This window comes from Heloderma suspectum, chromosome 2, assembly GCF_057233095.1.
Source record: "Heloderma suspectum isolate Gila_16-S chromosome 2, 16-S_ref, whole genome shotgun sequence".
Classification (NCBI taxonomy): Eukaryota; Metazoa; Chordata; class Lepidosauria; order Squamata; family Helodermatidae; genus Heloderma; species Heloderma suspectum.
Genome location: NC_139459.1, coordinates 405,651,754 through 405,666,695, shown reverse-complemented (window position 1 = coordinate 405,666,695; position 14,942 = coordinate 405,651,754). Strand labels below are relative to the sequence as shown.

The 14,942-nt window shown below is 50.8% G+C and overlaps 1 protein-coding gene and 1 long non-coding RNA gene across 2 annotated transcripts in view; both read right to left on the bottom strand.

The window, feature by feature from the left end:
- The window catches only part of LOC146356745 (vomeronasal type-2 receptor 26-like), a 34,886-nt gene extending 25,660 nt beyond the window's left edge, over nt 1–9,226 (bottom strand). Inside the window, exons 1-5 of the mRNA XM_084841307.1 lie at nt 9,034–9,226; nt 8,583–8,703; nt 6,283–6,499; nt 5,274–6,089; nt 1,496–1,726 (exon numbers count right to left, since the gene is read on the bottom strand). Coding sequence (XP_084697433.1) covers nt 1,496–1,726; nt 5,274–6,089; nt 6,283–6,499; nt 8,583–8,703; nt 9,034–9,226 — 1,578 coding nt within the window. The remainder of the gene's footprint in view (nt 1–1,495; nt 1,727–5,273; nt 6,090–6,282; nt 6,500–8,582; nt 8,704–9,033) is intronic.
- The window catches only part of LOC146356740 (uncharacterized), a 563,405-nt gene that overhangs the window by 316,176 nt on the left and 232,287 nt on the right, over nt 1–14,942 (bottom strand). The gene's annotated exons all lie outside the window — the stretch shown is intronic.

Here is a 14,942-nt window from a genome sequence, read left to right as displayed (position 1 = left end):
ATGGGGTTGCAATCCTCAACATTTCTTCTCTTAGCACTATTGTTTATAATACAAGAACTGGGTTATAGGGTAGCCATGATAAGGAGAGAACAGAAGAGAACAGCAGAGAACAAGATATACAATTGTATGACCTTTGACAAGATAAGGAATTCCTGTGTCTCGTCAGCTTACAACAATATATTCAAGGGAGAAAGAGCTCAGCAAGAACATGAAGCATGAGACTGCATGAGGCTACTTAGTCTGATCCCCGATATGGCTGCTACAGTGCTAGGAGGAGAAATGTTAAGGACTGCAACCCCACACGGGAGGGGGAGGAGGAGCCGTTTCATATGTGTCACAATGTCTATAAAACCAATGTGCTAATGTAAATCGGGGCTTCTGGCTCTTTGGAAATGATTCCAGCCTTAAGCCCGTGCGTTAAATAAAGAATCTCTTTTTCCTTCACTCCGTGGTCTCTCTGACTCTGGGTTCTGCAACAGTGGCATGAAGTTCCAACTGGAATAGTGCAACTGAATGTAGCCTTTCCTATGGGACTCCTCCAGAATTCAAGGCTCGTAGCAAGACCGCGGAGGCTTTCAGTTTACCCACATTAGCCTAGTTTTGCTCAGGCATGGTGTCATGGAGCAAATGTGCCCAGGGCTGCCAAGTGGCATGGGTGCCTGCAGGGCCTGCCCTTCCTCTCAGCTGTGTTCCAGCATGCCAGAGAAGGGGCTGAATGGGTCTCCCCGGGAAGGGAGTTCCAGGCCCCCTCTTCAGTGCCCACCAAAAATGCTTCAGATACTAGCAGGGCAGAGAGAAAGGCCTCTCCCAAAGATCTGAACACACAGGCAGGTTTGCATGGGAGAAGGCCATTCAAAACTTCGGGGGGGGGCACCAGGTTGAGGAGGGCTGCCCCATAGCAAGCCCTGGACAGTTGTCTGGCTGCATCCTTGAGCGGTAGAGCCCTGCTTTGCATGCAGAAGGTCCGAGGCTCCATCCCCGGCATCTCCAGGTGGGCAGGAAAGCTCTTGCACCCGAAGCCCGGGAGAGCCACTGCTGCCAGTCGCTTCTGACAGCGCTGGGCTGGGCAGACCACAGGCAGCTCCCGGTCTTCCTGTGGAAATGATTACAGACGTGTTGCCAATCGGCACCGGAAGCTGCCCTGCTGATGAGCTAGCAATAGCGATGGACAAAAGTCCCTTACCTCGTCCCGCAGCTTTTTTCGGGGTGGGGGGAGAGGCGCTTCGTTTCTCCCCCCGAAAATTCTTGGCGGGTGGGGAGGCACCCCACCCCTCCCCGCCGAAGTTCTGGCCGGGGGGGAGCGCTCCGTCTCCCCCGCCACAAAAGAAAAAAGTAAAGTAAAAAAAAAAAAAAGTGATAGGCATTCGGCCTCCCGGAGATTCGTGGAGAAATTCTCTGACATCCCTAGCTACCAAAACCGTCCAAGCAGCCCCAGGCATGGCACATTCCAGCTATGAGAGCTGAGCAGATGAGATCGCAGAGATGATTTTCCCACCTTGTGGAGACGCTTGGGCCACACAGGGGCGTCCGGGTCGAAGGTGAGCTTCCGGTCTGCGGATTCCCGTCTTTCCATCGTGCCAAACTTCTCTCTAACGACAGACAGATTGGGAAACACCACCCAGTTCACGATGTCGAAGTCAGCTGCCAGGTCCCCGTTCTCGTCCAAATACGCTCCGTCCAGCATGGAAGCGTTGTAATGCTGGGGGTTCCGCAGGAAAGCATGAAACTACAAGGGCAGAAGCAGCACCAGCCTGTAGTACACAGGAGACCCACATCAAACATCTCTGTTCACCCTTAAATCTCCCATGGCTCAGGGCTGCTTCCACACTCACATGGACCTCTCTCTTCTTACCCTTCAGAAGAGACCTGGTTTTATTCCTGACCCCTACCCCCACCCCCAGGTCTGCTTTCTATTCTCTTTTTTCTAGAGATAAACATTCTGCACAAACTTCTGTTTGCATCCAAAGCAGAATTCTGCAAAGAGGCCTAGACTTGACCCTCAGGCAAAGTCCAACGGGTGTTTTCCTCGGGTACGTTTTGGGCACCATAAAAAGGCAGAAAATTGTCAGTTAGACACTGCAATCTTATACATCTCTATTCAAAAATATGCTCCATTTAATTTAATGGGATATTCCCAAGGAAGTGAACATTTACACTTAACAGGGAGTAAGTCTCTCTTGGGTAGACATAGATATGATTGCATTACACATATTATATTTTTATTATTTGCTTGACTGTACTATGAATATCTTGACCTCTGCTTCATCAAATGGTCCAGAGGAAACCTTCAGGAAATAGTCCAGAGGAACAACTATTATCTGCTCTATATAAAAACAGATGGAACCACTGCTATACAGAGTTGTAAAAACTAAGTTCAATGGCCAACAGTGGAGAAAAGGGCCAGATGGCACACTATTAAAAGGCTCTGTAATAATTAATAATGTTCCTCCTGCCCACATCAGCCAAACAGATCCTGAGCATAAGCTGCAGGAATTCACCCACTTGCACAGGTGAAGGAGGGGCCAGATATATTTAGGCAAAGGCCCACAGAGCCCCCACTTCCTTTGACAGACTCCCGCGGCCAAAGAAGAGAATTCCGTGATGGATCTCGGTGAGGCCGAATGCCAGTGCATTCGGCCCCCCGAAATCCGTCGCGGAACGAAGCCCCCACCCCCCACCTCATGAAAGGCGTGCGGGACGAAGTCCCCGCCACCACCAACCCACAAAAGGCGCGCGAAACGGAGCACTTACCTGCTCCCGTCTGCGCTGCATTGCGAATGGCGGCCGTGCTGCAGCCGCCATTTGCTTCCTCTTCGTAGCCATTTGCGTCCCTGCAGAGGCCGTGATAGGCTACGTAAGTATTTACATAGCCTATCACAGCTAAATACAGGGATGCTGTTGCAGAAATCAGAATCAACTGAGACCACGGAGTGAAGGAAAAAGAGTTTTTCTTTATTAACGCGCGGGCTTTATGGCTGGAATAACTTCCAAAGTGCCAAAAAGCCCCGAAGTACATTAGCAAATTGCTTTTATAGATATTGTAACCCATAGGCAAATTCTCCCCCGCCCCCTCCTTTGTGGTTTTGCAGTATTCAGCATTTCCTCTTCTAGCACAATTGTTTATAGTCCAGGAAATGGGTTATAGGACATGATAAGCAGAGAACATGATGAGCAACTCTGACCTTAGCCTTGTTGACAAGAGAGAAAATTCTTGCATCTCTTCAGCTTGCAAAATGTATTCAAAAGAGAGAGAGCTCAGCAAAAGCATGAGGCTACTTAGTCTGACCCTTTACATTGCTACTACAATGCAAATGGCGGTGGCTACAACAGTCGCCATTTGCATCCCTGCAAGGCTGCCCAGTGGCCGGATGTCCGGCTGCGGGTGGCCGGAACCAGCCGGCGGTTCCGCAGCTTGGCCGCGGAGCAGAGCCGGCCGGGCAGGATTCCCGGGGGGAGGACAGGATTGCCTCCCCCCCATCGAGGATTCCAGGGGGAGGGACGGAGCGTCTCCCCCCCAGCAGAAACAGAATGGAACGGAAGGTAAGTGTTCTGTCCATCCCTAATTCTCATACATGTCTAGACAGAAATACACTCCATTGAATGTAATGGGATGTTCCCAAATAGGTGAGCATTTACACTTAATAGGGAGTAAGGCTGTCTTGAGTACACATAGATAGGATTGCACTATACATGTTATATTATTAGTAAGTGCTTGAATGTACTCTGAATATCTTGGCCTACACATCATCAAATGGTCCAGAGGATTTCTGAAAATGCTCCCAGCACACAACTATTATCTGCTCTATATAAAAACAGATAGAACCACTGCTATGTAGAGTTGTAAAAAGATAAGTTCAATGGACAACAGTGGAGAAAAGGGCCGGATGGCACACTATTAAAAGGCTCTATAACAATTAATCACGTTCCTCCCTCCCACATCAGCCAAACAGATCCTTAGCATAAGCTGCAGGAATACACCCATTCCTGCAGGTGAAGGAGGGGCCAGATGGATTTAGGCAAAGGCCCACAGAGCCCCCACTTGCTTAAACAGACTCCCACGTAGGGATGTACGAAACTCACCTTTTCGTGGAATTTTTCATGATGCGGGGGAGGCACTCCATCCCTCCCCCCGGAATCCTGCCTGGCCGGCTCCACTCCTTGGTGGCTCCGCGAGCAGCCGGCCAGGGCCGTTCGCAGCCGGATTTCCAGCCGCAGACGGGCTGCTGCGGACGCAATGGTGGCCGCCGTAGCGGCCGCCAAATGCGTCCAGCCAAGCTAAGTATTTACATAGCCTATCATGGCAAGCCCCCCCAAAAAAATGGCGTACGCAAATGGCGGCAGCTATGGCGGCCGCCATTTGCGTTCCCTATTTTTTGCTGTTTTATCCTACGTAAATCTTTATGTAGGCTTTAATGGCGAAAAAAAAAGGAACGCAGATAGCGCCCACTATGCTATTTGCGGTTCCCTTTTTTTTGCCGTAATAGCCTATGTAAATATTTACGTGGGCTAGAACGGCGAAAAATAGGGAACGCAAATGGCGGCTGCCGTAGCCGCCGCCATTTGCATATACGGTTGTTTGAGTGTGGTTTTTTTCTTGGTTTGCCGTGATAGGCTACGTAAATACTTACGTAGCCTATCACGGCAAAGACCAGGTTGCAAATGGCAGCCATGGCAGCCGATCGAAAGACCAGCCACTGCCTCTGCCGCCGCTGCCAGAGCCGCTGCCGGAGCCACCGCTGTCCGGAACATCTGCCCCAGGTACACTTCATCCCAGGGGGATTCCACGGGGGGCAGGCGGGGGGATGGCAGGCCGTTCTGCCACGGATTTCAGAAATCCGTGGCAGAATTCTCCGCCATCCCTACTCCCACAGCCAAAGAGGGAGCCTGGGAGAGGGAGGGAGGGAGGTGAGCGCGCCACAGGGGAGACAAGAAGGTGGCAAAGTAGCAGCCCAGTCAGAAGGCAGGAAGGATCAGACAGAGTCAGCAAGATGCCTGACTCCCATGGGGGAGGAGAGGGAAGGGCCAGTGCAGGCACAGAGGGGTGGGGCCAGTGCTGGGCTCTGACCAGTTGCATGGCGTCCTCAGAGGTTGGTTTAGGGGGCCGAAAGAGGGAGCAGCTCAGGGAATTTCTCAGTTGGGTTTGCTCCACAAATGCACAACATTTCACACACTACTACATTGGTCATTTGAGTCCAATTCCAAGTCAACCATTCTGGAAGTGCACAATTTATCAACATGTTCAGCAGGGACATCCGAAATGGGAAAGGGAATACCTGCCATGGCTTCAGCCTCTGAACATCCGGCCTGCCTCCACCCTCCACCACCCTCCTCCTGGATCTGGACGAAGAAGCGGCATCCAAGGCACGGGCCACAGCCTGGATGGTGTTGTAAATGACGTAGCTGTCAAGAGACAGGATCATCTCCATGTCCCCTGGGCGCAGGGCCTCCAGTCTCTCCTTCTCTGTGCATCTTGTCCAGCCTTTCACAGACAGTGCATGCTTTGAGTATGAACACTCAAATGCTTTCCTCACACAGTGGTCAATAAAAGAGGAAAAGCGCCAAAAATGTTCATATGGTTTCCTTTTATTTTTCTCAGTAAGGAAGGAAAATATGCCATGGATGCGTGGGGGAGGTATATGAGTCATCAGTTCCAAGGTGAAGTCCCACACAGCTGTTATCATCCAGACTGTTCCTGCCCTGTGTTCTTCAAAGTAATTACTGTAATCTTTGATAAAGTACATTCCACTTAAGAATGAGCTGGTATCTGCACAGTAAACAAAAACATTGACTTCTCCTGATTTGCGAAATGAAGCCGGATGGATCTCCATTTGGTTTGCACTCATCATTCCGGAGAATCTTTGTGTGAAAACAACACAAAGGTGGTTCCTGGTAAGCTCAAGTGTCAAAGTCCTCATGAACTTCTCTCCGTTGTCTGTGTCCGAAGCGACGAGACCAATCAAGGTCCACCTGAAATGCAGGAGCACTTTGGCAATTCCCTGGTACTGAGTTTGGTCTTTGGGGACCATTGGGTAGAAAAAAGGGAACTGAGCTTTATCATTCAGCAGATGAGAAATAAAAGTGTAACTGACCTGGCAAGGAAAAGAGGACATTAAGGTTGTATTTTGTTATAGATCAGAGTTGAAGTATTTGTTAATCCCCCTTCAAAGATGTCCAAATTGTGTCTGGCCCATTCCTCTCTATCCCCACCTGTGGGATTTTGTGGATGCCCAACATGGTTGAAATCTGGATGGAGATGTCAGAGTCAGATCCCTCAAGAACAACCAATTGCTGATTCTGCCTTCCACACTTGTAGTTGGGAACATTCGCGTGCCCCACAGAGAGAAGGCTTAATAAGGCATCTGAAGTCATTCGTTCATCAAAATAGTTCTCATGGATGTTGTAGCCCATGGTGATGTTGGGTAAGATCGTGGGATTTTGATTGATCTCCTGAATGGCAAACAGGGAGGACAGGATCTTCCAGTACAATGTGCCCTGTTCCCTGAAAAATATACAATGGAAATAACGTATTCACATCTGAGACAGATAAAAGGAAGGATGTTGTCACTCACCACAGAGTTAAACTATGGAATTTGCTACTTCCAGATGTGGTGATGGCCACCAACTTGGATGGCTTTTTAAAAAGTTTAGACAAATTCACAAATCGTAACACTATCAATAGTGTGACAGTTTGGGAGGTTATTGTGCCCGGTGGAAGGAGATGAACAACCAATCAAGTCTTCCATCCCCCTTATCTCCTTTCATAGTGTATAACCCAGATTCAGTCACGAAAAGACCTGCCAGTTTGAAGACCAGAAGTTAGGCTATCCCACGTTGGTCTGGCCAGGAAATGGGAAGCTGAGGCTGATGCCTTATCTGACGTGCCCCGTGATCAGTCGTGGCGTTGCGCAATGTCACAGATTGTGCTTGGTTACAACTTACGCTCCAAGTACCTGTGCTTTTCCTGGGTCTTTCAGTCCCAAATTCAGGTTGGAGGATGGAGTGCCTGGGATCAGCAAGGATGCTCCACATAGGGATGTCAGAGAATTCCACCACGGATCTCGGTGAGGCCAAATGCCGGTGCATTCAGCCCCCCGAAATCCATGGCAAAATGAAGCCCCTGCCCCCCCAACCAATGAAGGGCACGCGGGACGGAGCCCCCAACCCCCGAAAGGCGTGCGAAACGGAGCACTTACCTGTTGCCGTCCGTGCTGATTTGAGAATGGCAGCCCCCTTTTTCATCCCTGCAGAGGCCGTGATAGGCTACGTAAGTATAAGTATATACATAAATATTTATGTAGGCTAGAACGGTGAAAAATAAAGGAACGCAAATAGCGCCCACTATGCTATTTGTGTTCCCCTTTTTTTCCTACCGTAATAGCCTAGGTAAATATTTACGTAGGATAAAATGGAGAAAAATAGTGAACGCAAATGGCAGCCGCCATAGCCGCCACCATTTGCGTACGCTGTTTTTGTGTTTTTTTGGCTTGCCAAATACTTACATAGCCTATCACAGCCTCTGCAGGGACACAAAAGGCATCCCTGCGTTAGCCGTGATAGGCTACATAAGTATTTACGTAGCCTATCACGGCTATGATGAAGAAGCGAATGGTGGCCGCACGGCGGCTGCCAGTCGCAAATCAGCACGGACGGCAGCAGGTAAGTGCTCCATTTCGCGTGCCTTTCGTGGGGGGGGGGCTTCGTTCCGCCACAGATTTTGGGGGGCCGAATGCACTGGCATTTGGCCTCACCGAGATCCATGGTGGAATTCTCTGACATCCCTACCTGGCACAAGGTATCGACCAGGACGACCAAGGCTGATTCTGTCCCATAACCAGGCCTGAAACCTGATTGGAATGAATCTAAATAATCAGTTCCATCCAGAACGGCTTGGAGTTGTGAGGCCCCCACACGCTCCAGCACCTTGCCCAAGAATGGCCAGTTAGACACAGGGCAGTAATTATCTGGAACCATGGGATCTAAATTTGGTTTCTTCAGCAAGGGCCTCAGCACAGTTTCTTTCAAAGCTGCAGGGACCTTGCCGTCCCTCAAGGAGGCATTTACCACCTCAGCGGTCCAGATATCCAGCCCAGAGCTGGCAGATTTCACAAGCCAGGATGGGCCAGGATTGAAAAGGCAAGTAGTAGGCCTCAGTCCTCCAAGCAGTCTGTCCACGTCCTCAGGTTGCACAACCCAAACGATATCCATAATGTGACCAGATGGTGCACCAGCCCCATCCATATCAGACTCTGTCAAACAATGGCATCCAAGTCAGCATGAACACGAGCAACTTTATCTGCAAAGTGTCTGGCAAATTGTTCACAGCGGGCCTTTGAGGGTTCGAGTTCTGGTGTTCCAAGACCTATACCTGAGAGGCCTTTAACCCCACAAAAGAGCTCTGCTGGACGACACTGAGCAGATGCAATGGTGGCAGAGAAGTAGGATTTCTTAGCCACCATCACTGCCACAGAATAAGCTTGCAAATGGATTCTTACCTGTGTTCGATCATATTCATTCTGAGTCTTCCTCCATTTGCGCTCTAATCATCAACACAGTCGTTTCATTGCCCTCAGTCCACAGAATACCAAGGAGCTGATGCAGTTCTACGACTAGGTTGAGGACGTTTGGGAGTGATCCTATCGACAGCCGGGGTCATCCCCTCGTTCGAAGCGGTGACCAGGACCTCAGCAGGACTGCCGGCTAAGCCTGCAGGAAAATCCCCAAGTGACCTCAAAAATCCATCTGGATTCATCAGTCTCTGGGGGCGGACCATCACATTTGGCCCTCCACCCCTACAGAGGTTACAGGTGGCCTGAAGGTCAAAACTGATCAGATAATGATCTGTCCATGTCAAAGGAGTCACTACTGGCTCCCCCACCTACAGATCATTTTCCCCCAATCCAGCACTGAAAACCAGCTCCAAAGTGTGTCCTCCCACATGCACTGGGCAAGACAGTATTTGAGACAGGCCCGTGGTTGACATGGTGGCAATGAAAGCCTGAGCCGCTCCTGACAAAGTAGCCTTGGCATGAATACTAAAGTCCCCCAAGACCATCCGGTTCGGGGTCCTCAACGTCACGCTCCAGACCACCTCAGTCCGCTCAGGCAGGGAGACTGCTGGGCAGCGGGGTGGGCGGCACACCGACAGAAGCCCGATCCTGTCTCGGGTGCCCAACACCAGGTACACACACTCCAAACTGGCTGACGGTTGGACAGGCAATCTGACCATTGGGACGGAATCCCTATAGACCGAGGCTACCCCCCCCCCTGCCCCCATAGTCGAGCTTAGTGCTGCACAAGACATCCTGGCAGACGCATTTGGGAGAGCTGGACCCCTACCTGCTCATCCAACCCGGTTTCGGTAACACAGGCCAGGTTGGCACATTCTTCAGCTGTAAGCTCAGAACGGATGTGACCTTCCCGAGTAGCCAACCTGGCGCTCAGCAGCAGCACCTTCAGGCTAGAGGGGACTGCAGGCAAGACACCAGAGCCACTGAGGTGGGAAGGTGGACTGGAGGGGGACAGCGCACGCAGGTGTCTCAGGCGCCTGCCCTCTCCCGATTATTCCCCTTGGCCAAGGGAGGGGCAGCGTGAGTAAAAGTGAGCTCTTCCAGCAGGGGCAAAGGAAGGCGCAGATCACGACTCACCACCCAGTCGAGGCCGCTTGAAGGAGAATCACTTCGCCTGGCTCTAGGAAAGGGAATGCCATGAAGGGCTAAAGACTCCATCCGTCCTCCCACAAACCCAACAGGAGGACGCTGCCTTGGCCAACACATGCCCACAGCTAAGGGGAAATAGATGCTGAGAAACAGCTCAGCATCACAAAAGGCGACTGGTCTGCTGGCTGTATAGTCACTCCAACATCACTCCGACATCAGCAAGACTTTCTGTACCGGCCGCTGGGGAAAGCGAGTGGGAGGGTGCTATGGCTCTCGTGTCCAGCTCTGGGTTTGCCGTGGGCACCTGGCTGGCCACCCTGGGAACAGAATGCGGAGCTAGATGGACCCTTGGTCTGATCCAGCATAGCTTCGTTTGTGTTCGTATTAGCCCTCAGGCCTAATCTGGCCAAGGGAGGTCCCCATCCGGCCTGCAGAGGCTTGGGCAGCTGCCGCCAGCTCCTTTGTGATGAATATGTGCCCCGTGAGACTTTGCATTCTCGTTTGGGCCTCTTGCAAGACTCTTGAGCCAGCCTGCCTAATACACTGCCTTGCAAATATTCAACTGAAATAAATGGAGATGTTGGTCTCTGCATCTCTCATAAGCTACAAGCTTTCCTTTCAAAAGCATATGAAATGCTGCGACTTTTCGCTGACCTCTGAGCTGGCTATGGCTAAAATAACGTGGGGAAAACAAAGTAAAAATGCTTCCCTCTGTAAACTCAGAAGAACATAAGAAGAGCCCGGCTGGATCAGACCAAGGGTCCATCTAGACCAGCATTCTGTTCACACAGCAGCCAACCAGGTGCCCATGGGAAGGCCGCAAGCAGGACCTCAGTGCAACAGCATCTTCCTGCCCGGGTTCTAAGGCAACTGGTGCACATTGGCTCACTGCCTCTGGTCCTGGAGGGAGCACACAGCCACCAGGACTAGCAGCCATTGATGGCCTTTTCCTCCAGGAATTTGCCCAACCCCCCTTTAAAGCCATCCAAATGGGTGCCCATCACTACATCCCGTGGCAGCGAATTCCACAGTTAAACTACGTGCTGTGTGAAGGAGTCCTTCCTTTTGTCTGCCACGAATCTCCCAACCATCAGCTTCGTAGGATGGCCCCAGTGGGTTCTAGTATTTTGAGAGAGGGAGACAATGTCTGTCTATCCACGTTCTCCACCCCAGGCATGATTTTGTAGACCTCTGTCCTGCCTCCCCTCGCCCTCCTTTGTTCCAGGCTGAACAATCCCAGCTGTTGTAACCTTCCCTCGTAGGAGAGATGCTGCAGCCCCTTGATCATGTTAGTGGCCCTTTTCTGCACTTTTTGAAGCATCATGCGAGAGCTCATAAGAAATCATATAAATATGAGATCCAGACCTGAGAAAAAGTAGGACAATAACACCTGTCTTCATTGTCTTCTCTGCTCCCTTTGAAAAAGCTCGTGACTGTCCTGTCTTAGGAGCAATGCTCCATAAAGAATACAAAAGAGAGATTTTCGAAATGCGGTTTGCTTCCTACAACCAGCTTGCATTTCTTTAATGTGGCCTGTGTTCTTATATCATATTTTGTGTTAATGTAAAAACTGCTTGGACACCTTGAAGTAAAAAATGAAAAGGCCACCTGGTCTCAGATCCCTGTACAAAAGCTTTTGTGTGCATCAACATCAAGATTCAAGACCACCCACATCTCTGCTGTGGTGTCATTTCCTTGATGGCATGTTGTTCTTGGGAATTTATTTTATTTTGATCCATTCATTTATTCCTTTCATTGTTATGCCCCCAACAGCCAAAATTTAGTGGGAGTGGGTACCTGGGAGTTATGGAATAGCTGAATACCGCAATTCATCCAACGTGTCATACAGCAGCATCCTCCCCCACTCACCCCCCCGCCCCCGCAGCTAGACAGCCAAAATCGGCTGCCTAGAAGAACATGCAGGGCAGGAGGAATGCAGAGGGAATGATCCCCTCCGCGCTTCTCCTGCCCTGCATTGGATAGGTGGTTGCCTCCGAGTTCGGAGGAAGCTGCATATCTGACTAGGATGGCGCCCTACGGAAACTTCTTTCCAAATAAGCCACGAATGTACTTTAAAGGGCAGATTATTAAAGCCTTTCTAAATATGGGAAATAGAGGCTTGCATACATACTGCTGCAGTGTGTGATTAATTTTTATATGCCTTTACCACAGAAAAAAACGGTAGTGCCTAAAAAAAAGATCCCATATCCCAGTTCCAATTTCTTATCGAACACCTTAATGTAATTGTATGTATTAGTCCAAATCAATTGTCCTACGTGCTACTGGAGGTAGCACATGGCCCTCAGGGCTAGTAGCCATGGACAGCCTTCTCCTCCAGGAATTGGTCTAACCCCCCCTTAAAGCCATCCAAATTGGTGGCCATCACTACATCTTGTGGTAGCAAATTCCGTGGTTTGCTGAAGGAGTCCTTCCCCTTCTGGCCATTCGTGATCCCTCTTTGTCGGCTCCCTCCTGCTTCACTACAGAATAGCCGCAGCTCAAACACATCCAGCAACACCGACCATCATACTTGGCAGCAAGGTGGGGGGAGGAGAAGTGGCATCTGCTCCCAGGGCTTAGGAGAAAAGTGGGTCTTTGATCTGCACATGAAAGCTGCGACAGAAAGACCAGATTGTCACTACATTTTCCAAAAGAACCTGGCCAGCTGCAGCACATGACAGGGCAGGCTGGGCACCAGATCGGGTGTTACTTTCGATGCACCTGCAAAGTCTTCCCCCAAAAGCAACAGTGGAAAAGCTATTTGCCTACGGAAGGCAGCAGACAATGGGGAAAATCCCTGGCAAATAAAGCATATTTGGAACTAATGAAATCACAAGAGAAGGAAGGAGCAGAAAGTCACTCTATCACCACCGCTGCATAATGACTTACTTGTAAAGATGGCTGTTAGAAGGTGGCTCCTTGAAATTGCTTGCAAATGAAAAAAGCTGTTTTTCTGCAGAGACGACCCCGCCAATGAGGAGTTCTCCTGGCCTGTAATAACTCACTGGGCTCCTTCTACCCCTTTCCAACGTCAAGGGGCATTTGGCCTGGAGTGTCCCACAGGCTGCCTGGGGCAGCAGCAGCAGCAGCAACAGCAGAATCATTCTGGGAATGCCCGGCACAGCCTCCACCGTAGCGTCTGCTCCTCCCCACTGATTAGAAGAAGAACTGGGAGACGCCAAAGCCCCCTTGCAGGACCGAGGCTTCCGCGGCTTCCCAGTACACATGGAGCCCAGCCCGCCAAGGTGTCACATCTGAAGGGGATGACTGGAAGTCAGCCTCAGGCCCACACAGGCCTCCTCTCATGCCCTGACACTCCTCCCAAACTCTCAGTGGCACAGGAGGCATTTACGCACCAGTCCTTTGCGCCTGGATGCCTGACGTCACCTCATGTTGCTCTTCAATCTGACGTTTATGCCAAAAGCAAAGTTGGAGGGGGGTGGGTGTAAAGCCTGGAGCTTTCATGAGAATAATAATAATTATAAATAATTATAAGGAAAAAGAGAATCACCTCTGCATCATCCTGAAGTCTCTACGCAGCTTCATGCACAGCTGGGAAAACGTATTTACGAAAATTCCCCTTTGGGGCTCCGTCTTCTGACGCGGATCACTGAGGGGACAGACGAGCTTGACGAAGTACTCAAGAAAAGGTGCATTGACATGAGCCGGGATCAAGATATCCGTTCAGGATAAATACTACTATCAGTGGGAGGGTCTGGTCAGGAGAGGGTTAATGGGCTGAAAGGTCCCAACCTGGTGCCCTCCGTTGTGTTGGACTGCAGATCCCACAATCCCCAGTGGTCAAGCTGGCTTGGCCGTCGCCATAGCGTAAAACCTTTCAGCCAGTCAAGGCGGCCTGAGTGCCATAGCAGAGGAGGCGAGGAGGGAGCCTGCGGGGCACGAGGTCCCACGGCGGGAGCATCTTCCTCACAGTGGCTCATTCCTGGCCTGCCCAGCCACTCGCTCCCGTGGCAGCTGCCCCTCTTGCTTCCCCTCCTGCAGGCTTCGTTCCCATCCTTGTAACTCTGTGCAACTTTCATTTTCCTCCCGGTTGCCCAGTTCCAAGGCGAGAAAAGCCTCTTGGTTCCCAGCAACTGATTTAAATGTCTTGGGGCCCAAGCTAGTCAGTCCAAAATCCACCCCCTCCATTGTCTTTGCCAGCCCAGATTGGGAGCCCTGCAACTGGGCTTCTCGCTCCATCTGAACTCCTTCTGGCTGATGGTCTGTCAGGGTTCCCCTTCTGACTCGGACCTTTCCTGCTACTCCTTAAGGATCTCTTGCCTCTCGAAGAGTCCCACCTTCCTTCTCTTAACTTACCCTTTCCACTACTGTGAGATTTAGGCTGTAGGCATGTGGTGAATGATACTCTCGACACAGGGTTGAACCACAACACTGTTTATTGTCTCTCTTTGAAAGTCTCCAGTCTGTGGATTGTCTGCTATGGCATTTTTGACTGGCTATCTTGTGCTATTGTAGCACGTGGCCTATTTCCACCCCATCCGCATGTTCCCCTTCACCCGTAGGCATGATTCAGCCTGCACCAGATGCTTCCCAGCTCTTGTCAGCTTTCCCCTGAGGCCAGTTTAAAAGCTGCTCTGCCTCCTTTGGGTGTTAAGCACCAGCCGCCCAGTTCCATTCTGCTTCAAGGGGAGCCCAGTTCCATTCTGCTTCTCCAACCACATCATTCCCTCTATTTCCTAAACTCACTTTCATCACTATTCCATGTCTGACACCTCAGCAATGAGGCGATGCCCAGAGGAGGTTGCTATGAAAAACATTCAGTGTCCTGTGGGCAAGTCAGTCTCCCATGGCTAACAAGGTGCCCTCCATTCCAAGACATTCCAGTTCCCTCCTCGGCTGGTTCCTTCACGGTCCTTCACGCAGGCAACGTGGTGCCAACTATCTGCAGGAAGGAGGGCTGCTCTTTGCTTCTCTTCCTCTATGTGACAGGACTGTTGGGAGTGGGCAGCAAAGATTACGAAGCAAATGGACTACTTTTACCTAAGGATGTCAGAGAATTCCGCCATGGATCTCAGTGAGGCCGAATGCCAGTGCATTCGGCCCCCTGAAATCTGTGGCAGAACGAAGCCCCCCGCCCCCCCGCCCCGTGAAAGGCGCACGAAACGGAGCACCTACCTGCTGCCGTTCGCGCTGCTTTGGAAATGGTGGCCACGTCTGCGGGAGCGATTCGCTTCTTCATTATAGCCATGATAGGCTGTTTAAATACTTACGTAGCCTATCACGGGCTACCATAGGGACACAAATGGTGTCCACTACTCAGGACAC